The sequence below is a fragment of the Nicotiana attenuata genome, unplaced genomic scaffold (genome assembly GCF_001879085.1).
Source record: "Nicotiana attenuata strain UT unplaced genomic scaffold, NIATTr2, whole genome shotgun sequence".
NCBI lineage: Eukaryota > Viridiplantae > Streptophyta > Magnoliopsida > Solanales > Solanaceae > Nicotiana > Nicotiana attenuata.
Genome location: NW_017671734.1, coordinates 206,242 through 227,103, shown reverse-complemented (window position 1 = coordinate 227,103; position 20,862 = coordinate 206,242). Strand labels below are relative to the sequence as shown.

The 20,862-nt window shown below is 36.9% G+C and overlaps 1 protein-coding gene across 1 annotated transcript; it reads right to left on the bottom strand.

Moving 5' to 3' along the window:
• Positions 1-1,139: 1,139 nt before the first annotated feature.
• LOC109209917 lies at positions 1,140-6,464 on the bottom strand. The gene is made up of 3 exons (XM_019373279.1): positions 5,495-6,464; positions 3,372-3,482; positions 1,140-1,703 (listed from the first exon to the last, which is right to left on the bottom strand). Exons 1-3 carry the CDS (start codon positions 6,266-6,268, stop codon positions 1,500-1,502), a joined length of 1,089 nt encoding a protein of 362 aa, XP_019228824.1. The 5' UTR covers positions 6,269-6,464; the 3' UTR covers positions 1,140-1,499.
• Positions 6,465-20,862: the final 14,398 nt, after the last annotated feature.

Below are 20,862 nucleotides of genomic sequence, written 5' to 3'. Positions count from 1 at the left end.
GTTTTTCAAAAACTATTTTTTCGGATTTTTTTTCCTCACTCACAAAATTGCAACGTTTTTTAAGTGAAATGCATGTCCAAATATAATTTCATATTCCAAATACCATTTTTCGACTTTAACTTTTTCAAAAATTACAATTTCTATGTCCAAACGCCTACTAAGTTTTAATTGACAATCTTCTAACTCATTATTTTTATTGATTATTTCTTTTTGTAATCGAGAAATTTTCTAGAGTTCACATTATAATATGCTCAATTCTTTCCTAATTCACTTAATTGACTTCTTTTCACTTAAATATCAAATTTTATGATTCACGATAGAGTTTCAGTTCGTGATGTGTTACACGTCGCGCTTTTATCGCTAAATTAAAGTGAGTCGGACAATCACTTTTATTGATCTCAAGAGTAGGAATAATTATTGAAGGGACAATGGCTTTCTGAATGGGAATTATTAATTGTAAATTAGCAAAATGCTTACCAAGTTTTCTGAAAAATATACTTTACATTTGCCTTTAGTAGGAAAATTGTAAGCCTATTTCGTTAAAGGCTTAAAGCTACTGAAATCAAAGGGGAGAAAGACACAGGCAATGTATAAGGTATCACATTACAAGTTCCTACAAGTCTAGGAAGATAAAATTAGAAGCGGAGCCAGGATTTGAAGCTTGTGGGTTCAAAATTTTAATCTTCTTAAGTTACTGGGTTATAAATTAATAATTTGTATATATTCAACAAATTTTTAAAGAAAAATACAAAGTTTGAACAAAAGCTAGCGGTTCTGCATAATGCGCATCTCCCACTTTGGCTCTGCCTCCGGATAAAATCTGGACAAAAATATTCTAACTGAAACACAAAAAATTCCAACATAATATGTTAGATTATAAAGCTCTTGCGTATAACTCACATCATATTATGTTGGAACTCAGCACATTATGCTAGAATCTCATATGTAAAAAATTCGAACTCCGGTATATTATGCTGAATTTTTTCGGATTTTTAAGAGTGCTTCTGTCCAAATTTTATTTTTATATGAAAAAATTACTAAATTTCGATTACTCTTGAAATTGTGGCTAATTTTTAATTAGCAGCTGTAAATCAGGGAATCTTTTGTTTTTTTTTCCCTTGAAGCAACAATTTGTGGACTTCTCCAATCTCATATTGCAATTCCAGAAAATATAAACAGACATTTCCATTTCTCACAATGTGTTTATAAAATAAGAAAATAGTGAAGTACTTGCCAACAAAATTTGACCTCTAATGATCCTCAAAACATATCAGAAATGGCATGAGATGGAATGGTGTTTCTTAATACACAATGTTACGTTGTCAAATTAACGCGAACAAGAATATTTCCCGTTTCTCGTCTTTCCTCTTCCCCACGAGACACTGATCTCAAAAATTAGGAGGAAATCAATACGTGAAAGGGTATGATTCCTCGCATATCCATCAATCTTCAACCATTAACACCAGCAATGCAATGCCCTTTCGTCGTTTATACAGAAACTAGCATCTGTCGTTGGTGGTTTCTCTCTGTCCCTTCAAAGATTGTAGTCGATTCACTTCCAACTGTGGAACTCCATCAATGGCTGTATTAGATACATCATTTGTGTTCTGAGCTGGTTCTTGATTAGGTCCTCGCTTGTTCTCGAATAACTTTCCAGCTTTCCCAATTGCAAGAATTAATTCGAGTTGTTTGTGTTGCTGCTCCTGTAGATGAGTAATCAGATGAAGACAACTAACACAACTTTTGAAACAAATCATAGCTGCTTAAGATGTCTTTACTTTAGCTTTGCCCTGATGAAGTTATATTACTGTCAAAATGCCAAAACGAGTTTGGCAAAAGTACGCATATGTAAGATTAGGCACCCAAACAAAAAGCTACCAAACAGTTGAATATATTATGGTTGTTGACACTCCATGCTCAAGGCTTGGACCCTCTCCATCGTATATGGTATCATATTCGAATTAGGGACTCAACTCTCTTTTGTCCATCTTCCCTCACTACTACTACAACAACAAAAGCAACATGAAACGAACAAGAAAGTGAAAGGAAAATAAAGCTATACCCATATGAAATCTTTTTTCATTTCCGATGTTACAAGTGCAATTAACAGATGTATTATATTGGTTACGCTAGAACATGTTTCCTCGCACCTTTTGGTATTCCCTATTAATAATTTTTAATTCATAATATCGTAATCAACTAAAGACCCTTACGGTCCGGCCCTTCCCCAGGCCCCGCACATAGCAGGAGCTTAGTGCACCGTGCTGCCCCCCTTTTTTTAATCATAATCAACTAAAGATGGAGTGCAAAAATGAAAATTTCTTCAATAGTGCTCCTATTCATCCTCTTTCGTTTTCCAGTAAAACAACTTTTTCCAAGCTTGAAAAGAGAAGGATCAAATTACCACTGTTATTATTGAACTTCCAAAGAGCCCAGAAAAAGAACACAAAAAGGAAAGAAAGACGGAAAAGAAAACATGATAAGAGAAAGGGAACGCAAGTCAAACAATGGTTGGAAAATCCTCTGTTCCAATATTTTCCTACCAAACTGCACCAATATTTTCCTACCAAACTGCAGATAACAACAACAATAATAACAAACCCAGTAATTCTCCCGAGTGGGGTCTAGGGAGGGTGTACGCAGACCTTACCCCTACCTTGTGAAGGTAGAGATGCTATTTCCGATAGACCCTCGGATCATACCAAACTGCAGATACCAGACTAGAAATATACATTATTCCAGATCTTGTTCATTTCCTTTTGCTCGCAATTGTTAAAAGTTTTAAGCTAAACTATGAAGAAATAACCTTTTCTGCTTTCTTTCTTAGCGGAATGAGATTCTACCTGCAATGGCAATCTACAGCAGCATAGATTGCGTCTAGAAGATCTATGGAGTAACCATAAAACTTCTTATATTTTCCACTCTTTCTTCTTCACTTTCATGTTTATTATGTCAAAGACATGCCTTCACCATATATCCGTTCATTTAAGATCCAGAATTACCAAACCAGATTCTCTAGAGTTCTACTATACTAAGACTCACCATGCACAAAACAGTGTAGATTGTAGAGTAGATGATGATTGAATTCCAAATTACTGTTCCACGCAAGAAAAAGTAGAAAGACAACATTGTCCAAATGGTATAACCTTTGACAGCCACTAATCACCCAAGAGGTGAGATGTAGAGTGAACCTAAAAGTAAAGCCTCACATGGTATGCTAACGAAAAAAAGAGGAATTGTCTGATGTGAGCATTCTTTTATCATCTTAAAGAAGTTAATCTACCAGGGAAACTTTTCCAGAAAAATAATGTCCCTAAGGCAATTTAAAATAAGCATGTGAATCTTGGAAAAGTAGTTAAACAGCACTTTACCTGCATTGCCAGCAGAACCTTCTGTATCTCACCGAGCTCCTTCTCCAGACGCTCACCCTGCAATGCCAATGCTCGAGTGGCCTCTGAGTTCTTTTGGGCCAATGCTGCAGTCTGGATAGAAAGAAAAAAGAATCACACAAAGGCTAGAGTATAATATAGCACACAGAGGAAGGATCTGCAGGAAATGGCTTAGAAGTTATTTTAGAACAAAGAGCAGTGTCATTAAAAGTGAAAGCGCCAAAAAAAAACGACAAGGCACTTGGGGCTTTTAGTGAAAATTGAGAAGCAAAACTCGCACTTTTTCAAGATGAAATGCAGAATTTACCGAAAGTAAAACAATTATTAGTTACGAAGTTTTACTTAAAACATCAACTTGCTACTAAAACTACGGATTTTTCATTTTCAATTAATCAAGCATAAAGAAGAAGCAATTTGCAGTAGTCAATTTCATATTTAACAACCTTAGCAACTCAAACAAGGGAGCAGAAGAGAGAAAATCAGAATCAGAAATAGCAAAAGAAAAGGAAGAGTTCTATACTAGAAGAAGAAAGAGTACATTCTCAAAAGCAATATTAGAAGAAGAAAAGTAGTAGTTAAAAAAGACAAATAAGAATGAGATAAACCAAAAGTAGAAAAACATAATAATAGAAGAAAATGCACGACATATTCTAGAAGAAAAGAAGAAATACGACAAGAGAATGCTGAAATGTACACGGAGAGGAGCCCTAATAGTCAAATAGCAAAAAGGCCCTACACTTCCTCCTTTTTCCTCTTTTAATTTCAAAAAGCCGACCGCTCCTTTATAGATCATTTTGCGCTTTTGCACCTCATTGTCTAAAGGGAGAATTTCGCTAAAGCACATATAGCTTCACCCATCAAGGGAAGCATTAATCTTGCCCTTCTGAGGGATCTTTTCTCTCTTAAATGCAAGGTGACATTGTATAGGAATGACAGCTGAGTATAGATTGGGATACCCCTCAACAAGTTGTCTCTACTTGGTTCAGCTTGCATAAATCAAACGGAGATGCCTACTCTACGGTTTCAATTGGGGGTGGGGGCTCTTTCGTCTTTTAAAGAGAAGAGCACCATGTAAGCTTCTTGGACAAAGTTATAGAAATATCAATTAACCAACTATGCCTCAATCCCACATTTGATGGGGTCGCTATGTGAATCCTCTGTATCCATTCCATTCAAAAATTTAAATGAGGCAACTCTTACCAAAAGAAAAAACATGAGGTAAGTCATTATCATGATAAAGCATCTGAGGTTTAAACATGCAGAATCTTCTCCACGGATTTACAACTGTAGCATATGCCCAGTGTGTCAGTTATTTTCTCATATTTAAGTTTCCCAAGTCCGCTTTTGGTGTTCCGGTAGTTGTTGGTCCTACTTTGGATAAGTGAGCCATACTAATATAAATGCTCGTTTCACCCAATAATTTGATGATTTACAAGTAGGTTCCGTAAACAAACAAACAGATATACCAATGCGTTACAAGTTAGTTCCATAAGAGAACAAACAGACATAGGACGAGATCAACTTTTGGTCGCTATAATGGATTTCCAGCTTCTTGATAAGGTTATAATATCATCCAAGATTAGCGCAAAAGAAATTCAGAGTAAGAGGTCAACTACATCATATTTTATGACTTATAATAGATACAAATATTGCAACCATAGTTTTCTCGTTCCCCACTCCCTACTTCCAGAAAAAACTTTTTTTGCAACTAATCTCAAAGCTACTAGTATGGTTTCTGATTCATTTCTCTATAAATCCCTAATTAGTCACTTCAACATTTATAAATGCAACCAAAGCATCCACTTTTAAAACCAATTATCCATCCACTGCCCAAACTCCAACTTACATGCTGCACTTAATTCATTCCTCAAGAATGCAGCAACATTGAAGACCAAAAGTTAGTGACAACGTCTAACTTCTGAAACTTCAGTTATCGATATCAACTAGGAATACATGGACATAGTTCAAAATCAAGTTATCGGAATCAAAGGCAATGAACCAATCATCGACTGATCATTTGAATAAAAACTTTCTAGCACAAACACAATGCTTATCCATTTGACCTCTACATTATTCATCACATATGCTTAAAATAACATTGTTACCTCAGTAACCGGATCTTTGAGAGTCTTTCTTGTAACTCGAAATCGAATTCCCAGCTTCTCAAGCTGCCTCGATAGAACCCGAATAAGCGTCGCTGAGCTCCTCAAATCTTCTTCTAATTTCTCAATCCTCTCCACCAAATTAACCCCTCTAAAACCACTCCCTGGCCTGGAAAATTCAACCATACAAATCCTACTCCATTGCCTTCTCCTAATTACAGAACCAACGATCACTCCACCAACTAACACAACACATTGTGCAGCTAATACTCTATTCCCTAACCACTTCTGTGACCCCAAAAACCAAGAATTCACAGCAAAACCAATAGCTACCACAGCTGAAGAAAACAAACACAAAAACTCAAGAATCGAAAGGAAAGCATCAATATTGAACTCAAATTCAGCTAAAGATTGCTCCTTTACACTTCCCTCTGATTCAAAGGCCTTAACTTTCCATTGATGACACTGTAAAGATTCAATTTTTAGCAAATGAGGTTTTTGTGTAGGGAAACATAAAGAGTTTTTTAAGGGTTTAAAGTCTAAAGGGGTTGAAAATATTGGGTTCTTGAACTCAAATTCAGCTAAAGATTGAGCCTTTACAGTTCCCACTGACTCAAAGGCCTTAATTTTCCATTGATGGCATTGCAAAGATTTAATTTTTAGCAAATTGGGTTTTTCTGTAGGGAAATATAGAGGGGATTTCAAGGGTTTTAGGTGTAATGAGGTTGAAAATTTTGGGTTCTTGAAATAAAATGAATTCTGGGGTATGATTGACATTATTTGGGGTTTCAAGAATTGGCCAAGAATTGATGCTATTTTTGATATTTTGAGATTTCAACTAACAAGATTGATGAATTCATGGCTATTGGAAAAACCCAATTGAGAGAGGAAATAAATTCAGGTTACTGACTACTGTGAATACAATTGTGTTGTCGATAAGTTCAATAGTTGGCGCCGAGGAGGTTTATTTACGCACTGTGCGCACGTTAGTTTATGTTTGTAGTTTTGAGAGCTTTACTATGCGCCTGAAATGTGAAATGTGTCATTACCACCCTCATTTCTTAAAGTCAAAAGACACATTAGTACCCTTAACTTTTATATAAGCTAATATAATCCCCAAACTTTTGGTTTTTCACCAATTCTAAGACAACAAAAAGTTATTGGGGGAATTATCGCTCCTTGTCACTTGCCCAACAGTCCATCAAAAAATGGCCCACGTTTGAAGCCCTTACCTAATATGGCCTAAGTTGTACATAATCTGAAAATTATTTTTCACCAATTAGCCCACCCTATTTAATTATTTTTTTCTTTTCTTCGTTCTTCTTTTTCTCCCTCTTTCACGACTTTGCACCCCAAAATTGCTCTACCATTATATATATTCTTCAATTCTCCTTCCAGATTCAAAGTTGATAATCACTATTAAGATGAGAAGAAAAAATACCACTTAAGAGAATTATTATTTTTGGAGTCACCATTAAAGGTCATTCGAAGCGTCAATTTCAGAAATTGGATTTTTCGATTTTGTTAGTTGTTTGGATTGGGTGTTGGCCCAATTGATTGGGATCGTTAAGGGGAGTTCAAAACTCAAATTTGAAGTGATTTGGAGCAAATTTGAGCTATATTTGAGTTGAATTTTAGAAGATGCCCAAAGAATAAGAAGAACCAGTGAAGCTCAATTAATAGGATTCATTTATATAATAGTGTATAATATTGTATAAGTAATGTATAATAGTGTATAAGCACCTCTTATACATTATTTTATACAAGGCTGATATATTATTTACAGGTATTTGGTGGATTTCTCGCATTTCTTCTTCTTCTTCTTCTTCTTCTTCTTCTTCTTCTTCTTCTTCTTCTTCTTCTTCTTCACCCTATATACGTGGTGTATCACGAATATTTTCACTACTCTGCTTATACATCTTTATACACTTTTATACAACTATGTATATATATATATACCTCTTCGTATAAAAATGTATAATATTGTATAAAAGTGTATAACCATTTCTGACGAACTTTTTGTACGATTTTCACTTGCGATTCATGATTAAAACTATTCCAAATCTCCACTAAATGACTTCAAACTTTGTATACAATCTACTTAGACTAATTATAATAAGTTCAAACAATATCCATTCCAAATTTCTCACAATAACATATTAAAAAACTAACAAGATTAGCATTAAAGAAGATGAGATTTTAGATTTCTCGCGTCTGTTTGTGAATTTTCGTAGTTGTGATAGGTATGTAGAAACTTGAGGAAAAAGGAGAATGGAAATATTTCACGCTTGAAGATATAGAGAATGAAAAAACTGGAAAAAAAAAATCAAATCTAAGCTTATTGATATTTGGCTACACATTGCAAACTTGTAAGTGGGCTAAAATAATACAAGATCAACTTATGGAGTGCATTATTATGTAGTTTTTCAAAATATTTAGATGCCACAATCTTTATAGGGGTAATTAGAGAAGAGAAAGGCAAAATAATTACTCTATATGTGCTTTTTAAGTTCTGAAAAGAAAATGAATTTTTTTTCTCTTAATGCTTTTTAATTTGTTTCTTAAATCTGGAAATCATTTTAGACATAAATGGGACTATATAACATAATGAGCTACAACCAATATTTAGGTTTAGTGAAGAAATTTCTATGTGAAAGTGTTGGTGGGTAATAGTTTGATTTTTGGTACTTTTGTGCAATTTATCCTTTTTTATGAGATCTTTAATCTCTCCTTTCACCTTTTTTTGGTTTACGATATAGAAAAAACTTAAAAACTGTAACAATATCTAAACATGTAAGATATACATTGTACTTTGAAAGAAGAAATCAATATTAATCCCTAACATAATTAACACATTATACATCTAACTGTGTATCTTGCTTATCTTTGGGTATACAAACACACTTTTTTAGCACGTATTCTTATCCTTCAAATTAAGATAGATTTTTCCAGTTCTCACCAAATCACGAAAAATTGAGTTCTTTGCGCCAAGAAAATGTATTTATCAATGAGCAAATTGTGTAAGTCAAGAATATTGATTTACCGTTGCAACACTTGTCATCAGATTTTCACATCAAACCAATGAGTTGTCACGATGGACCTTTTTGGTCCTCGTAGACCTTGGTTTGATGTGATATGGACGACATGTCTTGCATCGATACACCAATATCCTTAAGTCACACAAGTTTACTTATGTGATGTCGTAGAGCAAAAACGTAATCGGTAGATAAACGTGGGTGTACAATGTGAATGTGTATGAAAAGAAGTAGTTCAACTGCGTTATTTATAGCTAAAAGTTGGTCCTCCTAGGATTCTAAACTAGAAAGGAAAAGACTGTTTGAAAATTATGGTATGAAAAGTTTAAACCAAACAAATTCAGATATTGAATAAAAGGAAAGGAATATAAAGCTTTGATCTTGAAAATCAGATTGAATTTTTGTTATTTCCTTACAAATACATTCTTGAAATGGAAAATGGGAAGAGAAAGAAAAGGTTCTGATTTTTTGTAATTAGAGAGGAGATTTTGCTATGAAATTTGGTAAGAAAACGATAGAAGAATGAAAGAAATAAATTAAAAATTAAAAAAGAATGAAAAGACAAAAATAAATTGAAAGAGAGAGTTGTCTTTTGGAAATATTTGGTTTTAATGGATTTTGTTGGGATAGGCTAGAAATAAGTTATTTGGGGTTGGACTAGGCTAGAGATGAGTCTGAAATGGTTAATTTAATGAAAAAATCTCACTTTATACACATTAATTTCAAATTATTTACCCTTTAATATTCATGTCCAAATTATTTACTTTTCCTACCCATGCGATCCAAACTATTTACCCGCCCTTTATTCCATTCGCACTGCCACTGCCTCACCAACCGCAATAAAGGGCTCCTTAATTTCAAATACGTCCAGTTTTTAATCACTCTGCTTCTTTGTCAAGAGAGTTAGAATTCTTTACTTTTTTTTTTTTTTAGTTTTATTATAATAACTTCACTTTTAGTACTCTGCTATTTGACCCGCTTTAATTTAAGAACTTTTTTAGCCTATGTCTAAAACTTGCGGCCATTATCATTTGGGGAAAGTTTGCGTATGAACACGAAGAAAACCAGTACTCCCATGTTCTAGCTTTATGTGTATTTGAATATTCACCATTGTTGGGCTTGAAGCTCTTGAATTTAAAATTTTTATTTTGAAGATTTCTAGTTTGAAAGAAAAGAAAAAAAGAAAGAAAAAAAGAAATAAAAGAAGCATAGAAATAAAAAATAATTGGAGAATAAAGAAAAAATTCCTACTATGGGTAGGAAATGTAATTAGTTTATGGGTAGAAAAATAAACGGGTAGACAAGGGTAGATAGTTTTATTTTTGTGGGTAACTGTGTCAAAACCCCTTAATTAATGGGGAATTGTTATGTACACGTCACTCCTAATAATTATGAGAATTGGGCTAGGTAGTTACGAAGAATCTGGTTAAAATATCATGGTATAGCCAGTTTTCACACTGGTCAATGAAAAATAGCCAGAGTTTATCAAGTCAATGAAAAATAGCCACTATTTTGCTGCAACAGGGACCGGTCCAGTATAATATACGGGAGTTCTGGTGCATTTGTGTACGAACTCCAGCATATTATGCTGGACCGGTATACTTTGCTAACTCCTGTAAAATTTGCGGGAGACTGGAGCACCAGTGCTCCAAACTCCAGTATATTATACTGGACAATTATACTTGCTGGAACTCCCGTAAAATTTGCGGGAGTTCCAGCATAGTTATCCTGGAACTCCCATAAAATTTACGGGAGTTCAAGCATACTTATGCTGGAACTCCCGTAAAATTTGCGGCCGTATTTTTCCGGATTTTGAAAAGTGTTTTCGCTCAGATTTAAAGTGGCTAAATTTTGATGACTTTTGAAACTTGGCTATTTTTCAACGACCAGTGGTAAATCTGGCTATTTTTGAATTTCTCCCAAGAATCTGGGCAAGGTGTTTGGGTTATTTTTTAAGGTATTTTTTATTTTATATATATGCAAAATTTTAAACTTATTTATCAGATATTAGCTATGTGTTTCTATTTACAAAAAGTGACTAAGATATATATATATATATATATATATATATATATATATATAAATCAGGTCAAAAGTTACAATTTATATACAACATGACTATAATTTTTTATTGTACAAGATCCGGTTAAAAGCTACAATTTACATACGACTTATATACACTTTGTATATAATTATTGTGAGCATGTAATTTACTATGAAAATAGTCCTACAAAATCCACAAAAATAAATTTTTCTAATTGTTTTTTATTTTTATAGAATTTCTAGGAATTTCTTTTTAATTGTTTATTTGCATTTAGCTGGATTTTTGTGCATATTTAATATCTTAAATCATAAAAAATCACGAAAAATATTTTTCATATTTCTTTTTAGACAAGAGTGGGTTGCTCTAGTGGTAAACACCCTCCACTTCCAACCAAGAGGTTGTGAGTTCGAGTTACCCCAAGAGCAAGGTGGAGAGTTCTTGGAGGGAGGGAGCCGAGGGTCTATCGGAAACAGCCTCTACCCCAGGGTAAGGGTAAGGTCTGCGTACGCACTACCCTCCCCAGACGCCACTAATGGGATTATACTGGGTTGTTTTTGTTGTTGTCTTGTTGTATTTAATTTAGCTTAGGATTTTAATTGCATGTTAGGAATTAATCATGTGTTAAAAGTATTGTTAAAATATAAAAATACACATAATCTTTCTTGATTTTCTTTTACATCTTAGGTTCAACTAATTAGTTAAATTTGAAATTCACAAATTAATTAGTTTAAATAGATCGCTCTGGTAAAAGGGTTAATTTTGCGATTTAAGTTCTAAGTGTTATGTTAGTTAAAACGGCTAACATTGCAAAATGTAAAGAAGGAAAAGAAAAGGAGGCTGTTTAGTTTTTATTGAAGTTGGCCCGGCCTCAATGGCCCAAAGTTGCCCCAAATCCGCCCCAACCCAATTCCCATACCCGATCCAGCCTTCAGGTAACCAAACGACCCCGTTTTAGGTCAAGTAGTCAATATTTAATTACGACCCTTCATCTCTTGTGATCCAATGGTCACGAAATCATCACCTAACCCCCTTATATCTGTCCACCCCTACCCCCACCCCCACCCCCACCCCCACCCTCACCCCACCCCCCAAAACCCTAAAGACCCCCCTCATTCTCTCATCTCCCTCATCTCTCCCAAATCCTCTCAAAACCGTAGCCGCCCCAAAATTCCTCCCTGGCGGCACAGCCCCAAGCGACCCCAAATTTCACCCTACAATCCCCAGCCCTTCCTTTCTCCAAATCCATCAACCAATCCTTTAAAAAAACCAATAGAGTTTCACAAAAAGCGTATCTAAGAATCGTGGAAGTTGAAGTTTCTCTTTTCTTGTTAAATTCGGCCATGAATACTTGGGCGTATGTTCGAATCGAGTTTTGGATGACCCGAGAGCATTTCGACGCTTAATATTGATAGTTGGCACTTTGAACGTTTTAAAGTTTTTTAAATTTGGTTTGGAGTATGTTTTGGTGTAATCGAGGTTCGTTTAAGATTTAGAGCCTAGGAATAGTTCTTTATGGTGATTAAGACTTGCACACAAAATTTGGTGTCATTCCGAGTAGTTTAAGTATGTTTCGGCACGTTCGAAGTAAGTTGGAAGAACTTGAAGTTCATAAGTTGATTCAATTTGGTTTGGGGTGCGATTCTTCATTTTGTTGTTGTTTTATGCATTCTGAGGATGAGAGCGAGTCCATTTTATGATTTCAAACTTGTTGGTATGTTTGGGAGGGGCCTCAAGTGTTAATCAGACGAGGTGCGGACCAAGTTTTGGACTTAGAGTAAATGTCTAAAGCATCCAGCTTCTGGTGCAATCGCACCTGCGGAAGGCCAGCCGCAGGAGCGAGCTCGAAAAAGCGATCCAGCAATCGCAGAAGCGGCCCAGCAAAGGCTGCCCAGGAATCGCAGAAGCGGGGGGAGGACCGCACCTGCGGAGGCACGGGTGCGAAGCAGATGATCTCAGAAGCGGGGGAAGGAGCAGGTCGACGTGCTCACCGCAGAAGCGAGTCGATAGTCGCAGTAGCAAGGAAGCCAAATGAGGGAGGAACGCATCTGCAAGGACCTTTTCACAGATGCGGCCAAGGAGCCGCAGAAGTGGAAGTTCTGGAGGCAGTGCGCTTCATTTATTACGGGACTTAAGCCATTTCTAACCCGTTTCTCTCACTTTTTGGGCAATTTTGGAGCTTCTTGAGAGGTGTATTCACCTAGCAACTTGAAGTTAAGTAATTTCTATCTAATGTAAGTTAAATACATAGATTATGGGTAGATTTTAACATGTAAATTTGTGAAAGTTATGGGTTTAGATGAAAAATTTAGGTTTTGATAAAAATGGGATTTAACCACGAAAACGATTATGGAATTGATTGAAAATTATATATTTGAGTTCGTGAGGTTATGAGTAACAACATTCTTCGAAAATTTCCAAAATCTAGGCACGTAGGCTCGGGGATGAATTTTAGGAATCCTTCAATTGGGGTTGGATAATCACTATAATAGTTAGAATATGAACTTTCAAATATATATTGATTGATTTATACAATATTTAACTAGTTTCGGATTGTTCGGCACCAAGTTGAGGCTTCAGAGTCAATTTGAGGCCGGAAAGTGAGCTTTGAGACGAGGTAAGTCTCTTGTCTAACCTTGTAAGAGGGAATTTACCCCATATGATTTAAATTAGGCGAAATACATAAACAACCCCTCCAAGTTGTCCACAACGGTCAGTTGATCACCTCAACTGAGACCTTTTTCACTTAAACATATCACGTGACTAAAAACTAAACTCAATAAACACCCGACTTCACCAGCCCCCGTTGCTTCCGTCTAATCTCTCTCTCTCTCTCTCTCACACCGAATAACCCATCTTCATCTCTTCGATTAAGCTTGGTTCAATCGGCATTTTTGTTGCAAAATTAAACATTTGTTTCACTTACTAAGTATGATTAGTTGTGGTTTGTTCGAATTGTAGCTTGGTTCAAGATTTATCACCTGAAGGAAGGTCATCCTAGGTTTTTGATAGTGGAGTTTTTGTGAAAAGGGGAGTCAACTGTAAAGTGGCTTCGATTATTGCATAAAGGTATGTTTATATCATGCTTTTTTTCTATTTTATGGCTATATGTATGTTATGGTGCTATTAGATTAGGGTTTTTTTTGTTCTGGAAAATTGAAAATGTCAGGGAATATTGACTGGTTTTGTTTTGTCATTTTCAGTACCGAGTCACATGGACGAATATATTGGTGTTGTTTTTCATCATGGGGGTCACTTTATTGATGAAAAGTATGTGGGGGAGGGTGAAATAAAAGGCATGTGGTGGACAAAGACCATTTCTCTTTGCCCGAGCTTGTGTCCTACATATAAGAGACCCTTGAAATGCGCTACAACTCAGTTGGTGGGTTATTTGTTCAATGTCCTAAAACTCAGAAGTTCTTCCAATTGAAAATGACTATCAACTACTAAATTTGATTAAAGACCTGAAGGATGGGGATCGCTTTGATGTCTATGTGAGTCATGTAATAGATAATTTAGAGGTTGTGGAGGGGGATGTACCTGTGGGATATTTACCTTCCTCACAGGTTGGTGATAGTGACAAGGCTACATAAATTAGGGGTGGTGCAGGGGTTAGTGTACACGTTGGTGATGGCACTGGTGTAAATGTTGATGAGGGTATTGGTGTAAATTGTGATGAGGGTATTGGAGTAACTGTTGATGAGGACATTGGAGTAAATACTGATGAGGGTATTAGAGTAAATGCTGATGAGGGTATTGGAGTAAGTGTGGTTGAGGATATAGAAGTAAATACTACTGAGGGTAGTGCTGTAAACGCAAAACAAACTAGGTCTACATTTTAGATGAGGACATAAATGTTGAAGAGAGTGCAGCTGCAGAGCATGACAACCAGTTTAAGGATACAAATCCTGAAGATGAAGATGAAGATCTTGGTGAAGATGACCTTGAAGACATTCAAAAGAAGATGACAATGAGATAGATGATGAGTTAAGATCTGTGAGGGATGCTGCCGAGGAAGTAAAGAGAAACAAGCTGAAGAAAAAGGTGAATGATGCTGGATCACAAAGTAATAGGAAACAGAGGAAAAAATCTATTTTTACAGAAGAGGTAATTCTTGGTGAGGCTGGAATTGATAAGGGGTTTGAAGATATAGGGATAAATAAGAAGGATAAATATGTTAGAAAGCTAGGTGGGGATGAAGAGTATTTGGACAGCTCAGATGTTGGGAGTGTAGACAGTGATGAAGAGTTAGACCTACTTGCTGAACATGGTGTTGATCTTCCTCCTAGAAGAATAAGTCAAAAGATCAGGTATGACTTTGATGCTAAAATTCCTCTGTTTGAGTTGGGCATGATCTTTGATAATGCAGAAGATTTTAGGAAAACTATTGTTGACTATGCTATTCAATATAAAGTGTCTCTAAATCTTAGACATAATGAGAAAGATAGAGTAAGAGCTAAGTGTAGGCATGAAAAGTGTAAGTGGCAAATATTTGCTAGTAAGGATAGGGATTCAGGGAACTTTACTGTGAAGACTTATATACCTGTCCATAAATGCCCAACAAAGAACAAGAACAAACTTTGCACAACCAAGTACAATGCAAGAAAGCTCCAAGATAGAATCATCTCAACTCCAAACATCACAGTGCATGAGTTGCAAGAGGTTATAAGGGTTAAATGGGGTTTGTATGTAGGAAGATCACTTGTATATGGGGCCAAGATGAAGGTAATTGGTCAGTTTACGGGTGACTGGAACCTTGAATTTTCTAGGTTGCTGGACTATGCTGACATGATTAAGTCCACCAATCCTGGAAGTTCATGTTGGGTGAGAACTGATACAGAAACAGTTCCTGGGAAATATCTATTTAAATACTTTTATGTATGCTTTGAGGCTATGAAGAAGGGATGGATGGCAGGTTGTAGAAGAATCATAGGTTTTGATGGTTGTTTCCTAAAGGGAGCTTGCAAAGGTGAATTGTTAGTGGATGTTGGGAAAAATGGAAACAATCAGATGTATCTCATTGCTTGGGCTTTGGTAGATCAAGAGACTACACATTCATGGAGTTGGTTCATCAACTATCTCAAAACAGATTTAGAGTTGAGGAATGGTGAAGATTTAACAGTCATGTCTGACATGCAAAAGGTACTGCAATCCATTTATTATGTTGTTTGTTTGTTACCATTATTATTCTTGGTGATGTTTTATCTCACTAATATTGCATGTTACTGCTGTATTGATTAGGGAGTGTCATCTGGTGTTGCTGATTTGCTACCTCTTGCTGAAAGAAGAATGTGTGCAAGACACATTTGGGCAAAATGGCAAAAAACTTAGAGGGGAGAGGAGAGAAGGAAGCAGCTTTGGAGATGTGCTAAGGCTCCTTTTCAGGTAAAGTTAAGAGAAGAAATGAAGAAATTGGATGAATTAGAAAATGGTATTTGTGAAAGTTTCTTGTCCTATGATAAAGAATACTGGTGTAGGGCATATTTCAATGAGAATGTTAGATGTAATATTGCCGAAAACAACATGTCTGAAACATTTAATTCCTGGATATTAAGTCTTAGGCATAAATCTGTCATCACTATGCTTGAAGAAATTAGGCACAAAATGATGAGTAGGCAAGTTGATATGATCAAGTTTGTTGAAACATGGGCTTCTGATATATCACCTATGGCAAGACTAGTTTTAGAGGAGAACAAGGAGATAGGAAGGAAGTTGAAAGTACAGTGGAATGCTGACACTGGATTTGAAGTGAATGAAGGCATGTATAGGCACACTGTTGATATACAAAAAAGAGAATGCAGCTGCAGATTATGGCAGTTAAGAGGTATACCATGTCAACATGCAATATGTGCCTTTTATAAGATTGTGAAGGAAGCAGAAGACTATGTTGAACACTAGTATAGAAAAGACGCTTTCCTGGTTGCTTACCAATACTATATTCAGCCAATTCCAAGCATACAAATGTGGGTTGAGTCTACCAATCCATCAATTGAGCCTCCTGAAGTTAAACCAATGCCTGGTAGGCCAAAAAAAATGCAGAAGAAAGGACAAGGATGAACCAAAGAAGTGGGGAAAACTGTCAAAGAAGGGTGCTAAGATGTCCTGTTCAATTTGCCATCAGGTTGGTCACAACAAGTCAGTATGCAGTTTAAGGGTAAGTTTGATGACTTCCAATTCAATTTGTTTTCATTGTTTTCATAGTACTTTGATTAATTACTTAGCAATCATATACTAGCGACAAACAAGCACACAATCAAGCACACAAGTTGGTAGTCAGAGTAATACAACCCAAGCTGCAGTTACATCAACTACCACAACCCAAACTCCAAGGGCCTCATCTTCCTTGTGTGCTGAAACGTCAAAGATAAGAAGGAACACACCATCAGTAAGAGGTAGGGGAAGAGGTGGTGGAGCTAGTAGGGGAAGAGGTGCAGGAGCTGGTAGGGGAAGAGGTAGAAGTTCAGTTGCTGGTACAACTGGTTCTGTTACATCTGGTGCAACTATTTCTGCTACTGCCAGATCACTTGCTACTTCTGTTGGGAAGAAAAGAACCAGAAATTTTGGTTTTGGTTTGTACACAGACACACAAACAAGGACTAGTATCCTTAATGTAAGTGTGAGAAGTCAATATTAGTTAACTGTAATTTCTATCCTTGTGCTTCTGGATGATTCATTACTGACTACACGTATTTTCTATCCTTATGCTTTTGTTAGTTAAGTACATTTCAGATTATTGAACCTGCTTGTGATGGCAGTATAATTTATTCCTATTATGAGATCGAATTAGTCCATCTTTGCTTCAGCAGTCTAATTTTTTTGCAGAAACTAAAACACATTTGATCATTGAAAAGTTCATCATACTCATTGAAAATTTCAACTACATTGAATAGGCAACATAGGCCATAAATCACAAACAACATTGCAGTAAAATAAATGGGGTTACGTGCCCATATACATATGCCATACACCTAAATAATAGAAGATTCCCTCAAAAACCAAGTCACAATTACAATAACAAGCAGCCAAACCAAAATCCTCTGTTTCTTCATCAACTTCGACTGTTCTTCTTCATGATTTTTCACCCTCTTTAATAATCCATACATGACTTTGGTATAGTATTCGGACAATTCAACATCATACCAACGAAAAAAAATCGCATCCACCATTGGTAGCTTTCCCAAATCTACAGCAATAGAATCTTCTACCCGGATTAAATGGTGACCATAAAAGTTTTAAAGGAGCAATTTGGCCACATTTGTAATTAACAACAGGTTCCATTGAAATAGAAGAGGTAGAGAGAGAGAGAGAAGAAAAGAAATTTTGCTGCTTTGCTAAAGAGGAAGAAGACATACGCGGCTGGGTAAATGAATTTTTAGGGTTGGGTTTGGGTATTCAAAATAAGGAGTTCGTTAAGGGTCTTTTTGGAATTTCACAAAAAAATTGTTATATTACCATTGGGATTACCTACACACGCGCAAATCCGGAGGTGTAACACACACGACGGGGGCTGGTGAGGTCGGGTGTTTATTGAGTTCAGTTTTTAGTCACATGATATATTTAAGTGAAAAAGGTCTCAGTTGAGGTGTTCAACTGACCGTTGTGGACAACTTGGAGGGGCTGTTTATGTATTTCGCCTTTAAATTAATATTTGCTTCTAATTGTGGGGGCTACATACGCACGAGGTGATGAGAGTCCGTGCGTAGCTACTATTTATGCTTATGTCCGGGTAGTTTAGGACCCAAATCATGAATTACTTGTAATGTTTGCACCTACTTATTAATTTAAGTGCCTAAAATATATTATAACTTGTTAGAGGAATTGTAAAAGACTGGATTTTACTTGCTTAAATCTTGAGCGGATTACTTGATCGTTAATGGAAATTGTATTACATTGTGTATTAGCCTTGTAATAACGCTTAAGTCAAATGCTTATAAAGTATCATATCTTCTTGTGGAGCGGGCTAGAATGCCTCGGAAGTAGAATAGATGCATCTATGGATCGTGCCGCACGTCCCTCGGTAGTATACACGTTATTCTGGATCGGACCGTACAATCTCGGCATAAATCGTGCTTAATAATACTCGGAGCCTAATCATACTTGATATTATTTTGTGGCTTGCAAGGTTACAATTATTAATGACGAAATTTACTTGGAATTTATTAATTTGTGAAAGAGTTATTTGTTCCTGCTTGTTAATGAGTTATTACTATTATTTACATAACCCATTCTTATTTAGAATTTCTTTATTCATATTGTTAGCCCATAGTAAGTATCGAAGTCGACCCCTCGTCACTACTTATTCGAGGTTAGACTTGATACTTACTGGGTATATGTTGTTTATGTATTCACTTCTGCACTGACCGTGCAGGATCCAAGGCAGGTGTATCTGGCGATCACACCAGCACGCATCCCCGTTACCCGGAGGCCTAATGGTGAGCTATTTTTCTTGAGCCGTTCCGCAACACCTAGAGTCTCTCCTTTACATTCATTTCTGTCTATTTTTATTTCAGACAGTAGCGAGAGTTTTGAATAATCTATAAGTGCTCATACACTTGTGACACCAGGTCTTGGCACACACTAGCCGACTTGTGATTTTTGGATTATTTCTATGATTATGATTGCACTCAGCTGCTTTCGTCTTATTTATTTAAACCTGTTGTTTCTTAAATCTTTTAATTAAGGAAAATTTAATGACATGGAAATTTGTTAAAAAGAGAAATCATGTGGTTAGTTCACTGTTGGCTTGCCTAGCGGCGGCGCTGGCGCCATCACGTCCTATAAGAGAATTGGGTCGTGACAACATGGTATCAGAGCACTAGGTTCATATAGGTATCACAAGTTATGAGCAGGCCTAATAGTGTCTTGCAGATCGGTGCGGAGATGCTCGTACTTATCTTCGAGAGGCTATAGGGTGTTAGGAAACTACTCTTTCTTCATCTCCTATCATGCAGTTGACGTGGTACTAAGTAACTCTCTCTTATTCTCTCATAGATGGTGAGAACGCGCGCAGTGGATGTTCCAAATCACGGAGGAGCTGCTCCCCCTGTTGCTAGAGGCTGAGGCTGAGGTCGTGGGAGGGCTCCAGCCCATGGTAGAGAACGAGGACGTCCTAGAGTTGCTCCAGTTATGCCACCAGCGGATCCTGTAGAAGATCCATTATTGAGGAGCAGGGCGAGGTGCCCACAACAGAGCCAGCCTCGGTAGGTTTCATGTCCGCACCGGGATTCCAGGAGGTCATGGGCCGTATGCTACGATTCATGGATACTATGACACAGGCTGGTTTATTTCTAGCAGACTCGGCCACATCTCAGGCGGGAGGGAGAGAACAGACCCCGATCGCTCAGGCTCCAAGGCATGCAACTGCCGTGTATGAGACCTCGGGCGCACTACCCGTGGGTGGAGCCCAGCCAGTAGCAGCAGCTATACCTGAGCCCAGACCAGTGCTAGCCGCAGAAGCTATTAGATAGATGGACCAGACTTCATCCTCCTATCTTTGAAGATGAGAGGCATGAGGACCCCCGGAACTTCATTGATCAGTGCAGGGATAAACTACATAATATTAGGATATTGGAGTCCCACGGGGTAGATTTTACTACTTTCCAGCTGGAGGGCAGGGACCGTAGGTGGTGGAAGTCATATCTCCTCGGCAGACCAGCGGATTCTCCTCCTATGACTTGGGACCGGTTCACTCGTATTTTTCTGGATAAGTATATTCCACCCTCTCAGAGGGAAGAGTTGCGGTTTCAGTTCGAGCAACTCCAACAGGGTCAGATGTCAGTGACCAACTACGAGGCGAGATTCTCTCAGTTGTATCGCCATGCACTTATGATACTTCCTACTAATGCAGAGAGAGTGCGGAGGTTTGTTTCAGGTTTGCACACTGGTATTCAGGCCACTATGGCCCGAGAGGTTGAGATGGGGACTTTTTACGAGCTAGTTGTGGAGATAGCTGGAGGATCCTGATAATGTTCTTCTGATATTTCCGCTATACATAAATATATAGTCGGGTTATTCTAACTTATGAATTTTTTTTAACACTATGTAGGTAAATAATCCAAATAATGGTGTAAATCAATTTTTGAAAGATATATCTTGGGGACCTGGGGTTCATGTCACAACAATGTCTAAGTACGTAGTGAATGGTTATAAGTTTCATACAGAAGATTTCTCTAAAAATAAAAATAGCAACAACAACGGGGCGTGGGTTCAAGGTGGTGATGGCAACCAAGTTTGAGATATTGATTATTATGGTGTGGTCAAAGAAATATTACAACTAGAATATACAGGTTGACCAT

Coding starts and splice junctions, on each gene's coding strand:
- LOC109209917 (XM_019373279.1), bottom strand. CDS start 6,268: ATGTCAATCATACCCCAGAATTCATTTTATTTCAAGAACCCAAAATTT. Junction 3,483..5,494: donor TCAAAGATCCGGTTACTGAG/GTAACAATGTTA, acceptor CTTTCTATCCAG/ACTGCAGCATTGGCCCAAAA. Junction 1,704..3,371: donor AGGTTCTGCTGGCAATGCAG/GTAAAGTGCTGT, acceptor ACTCATCTACAG/GAGCAGCAACACAAACAACT.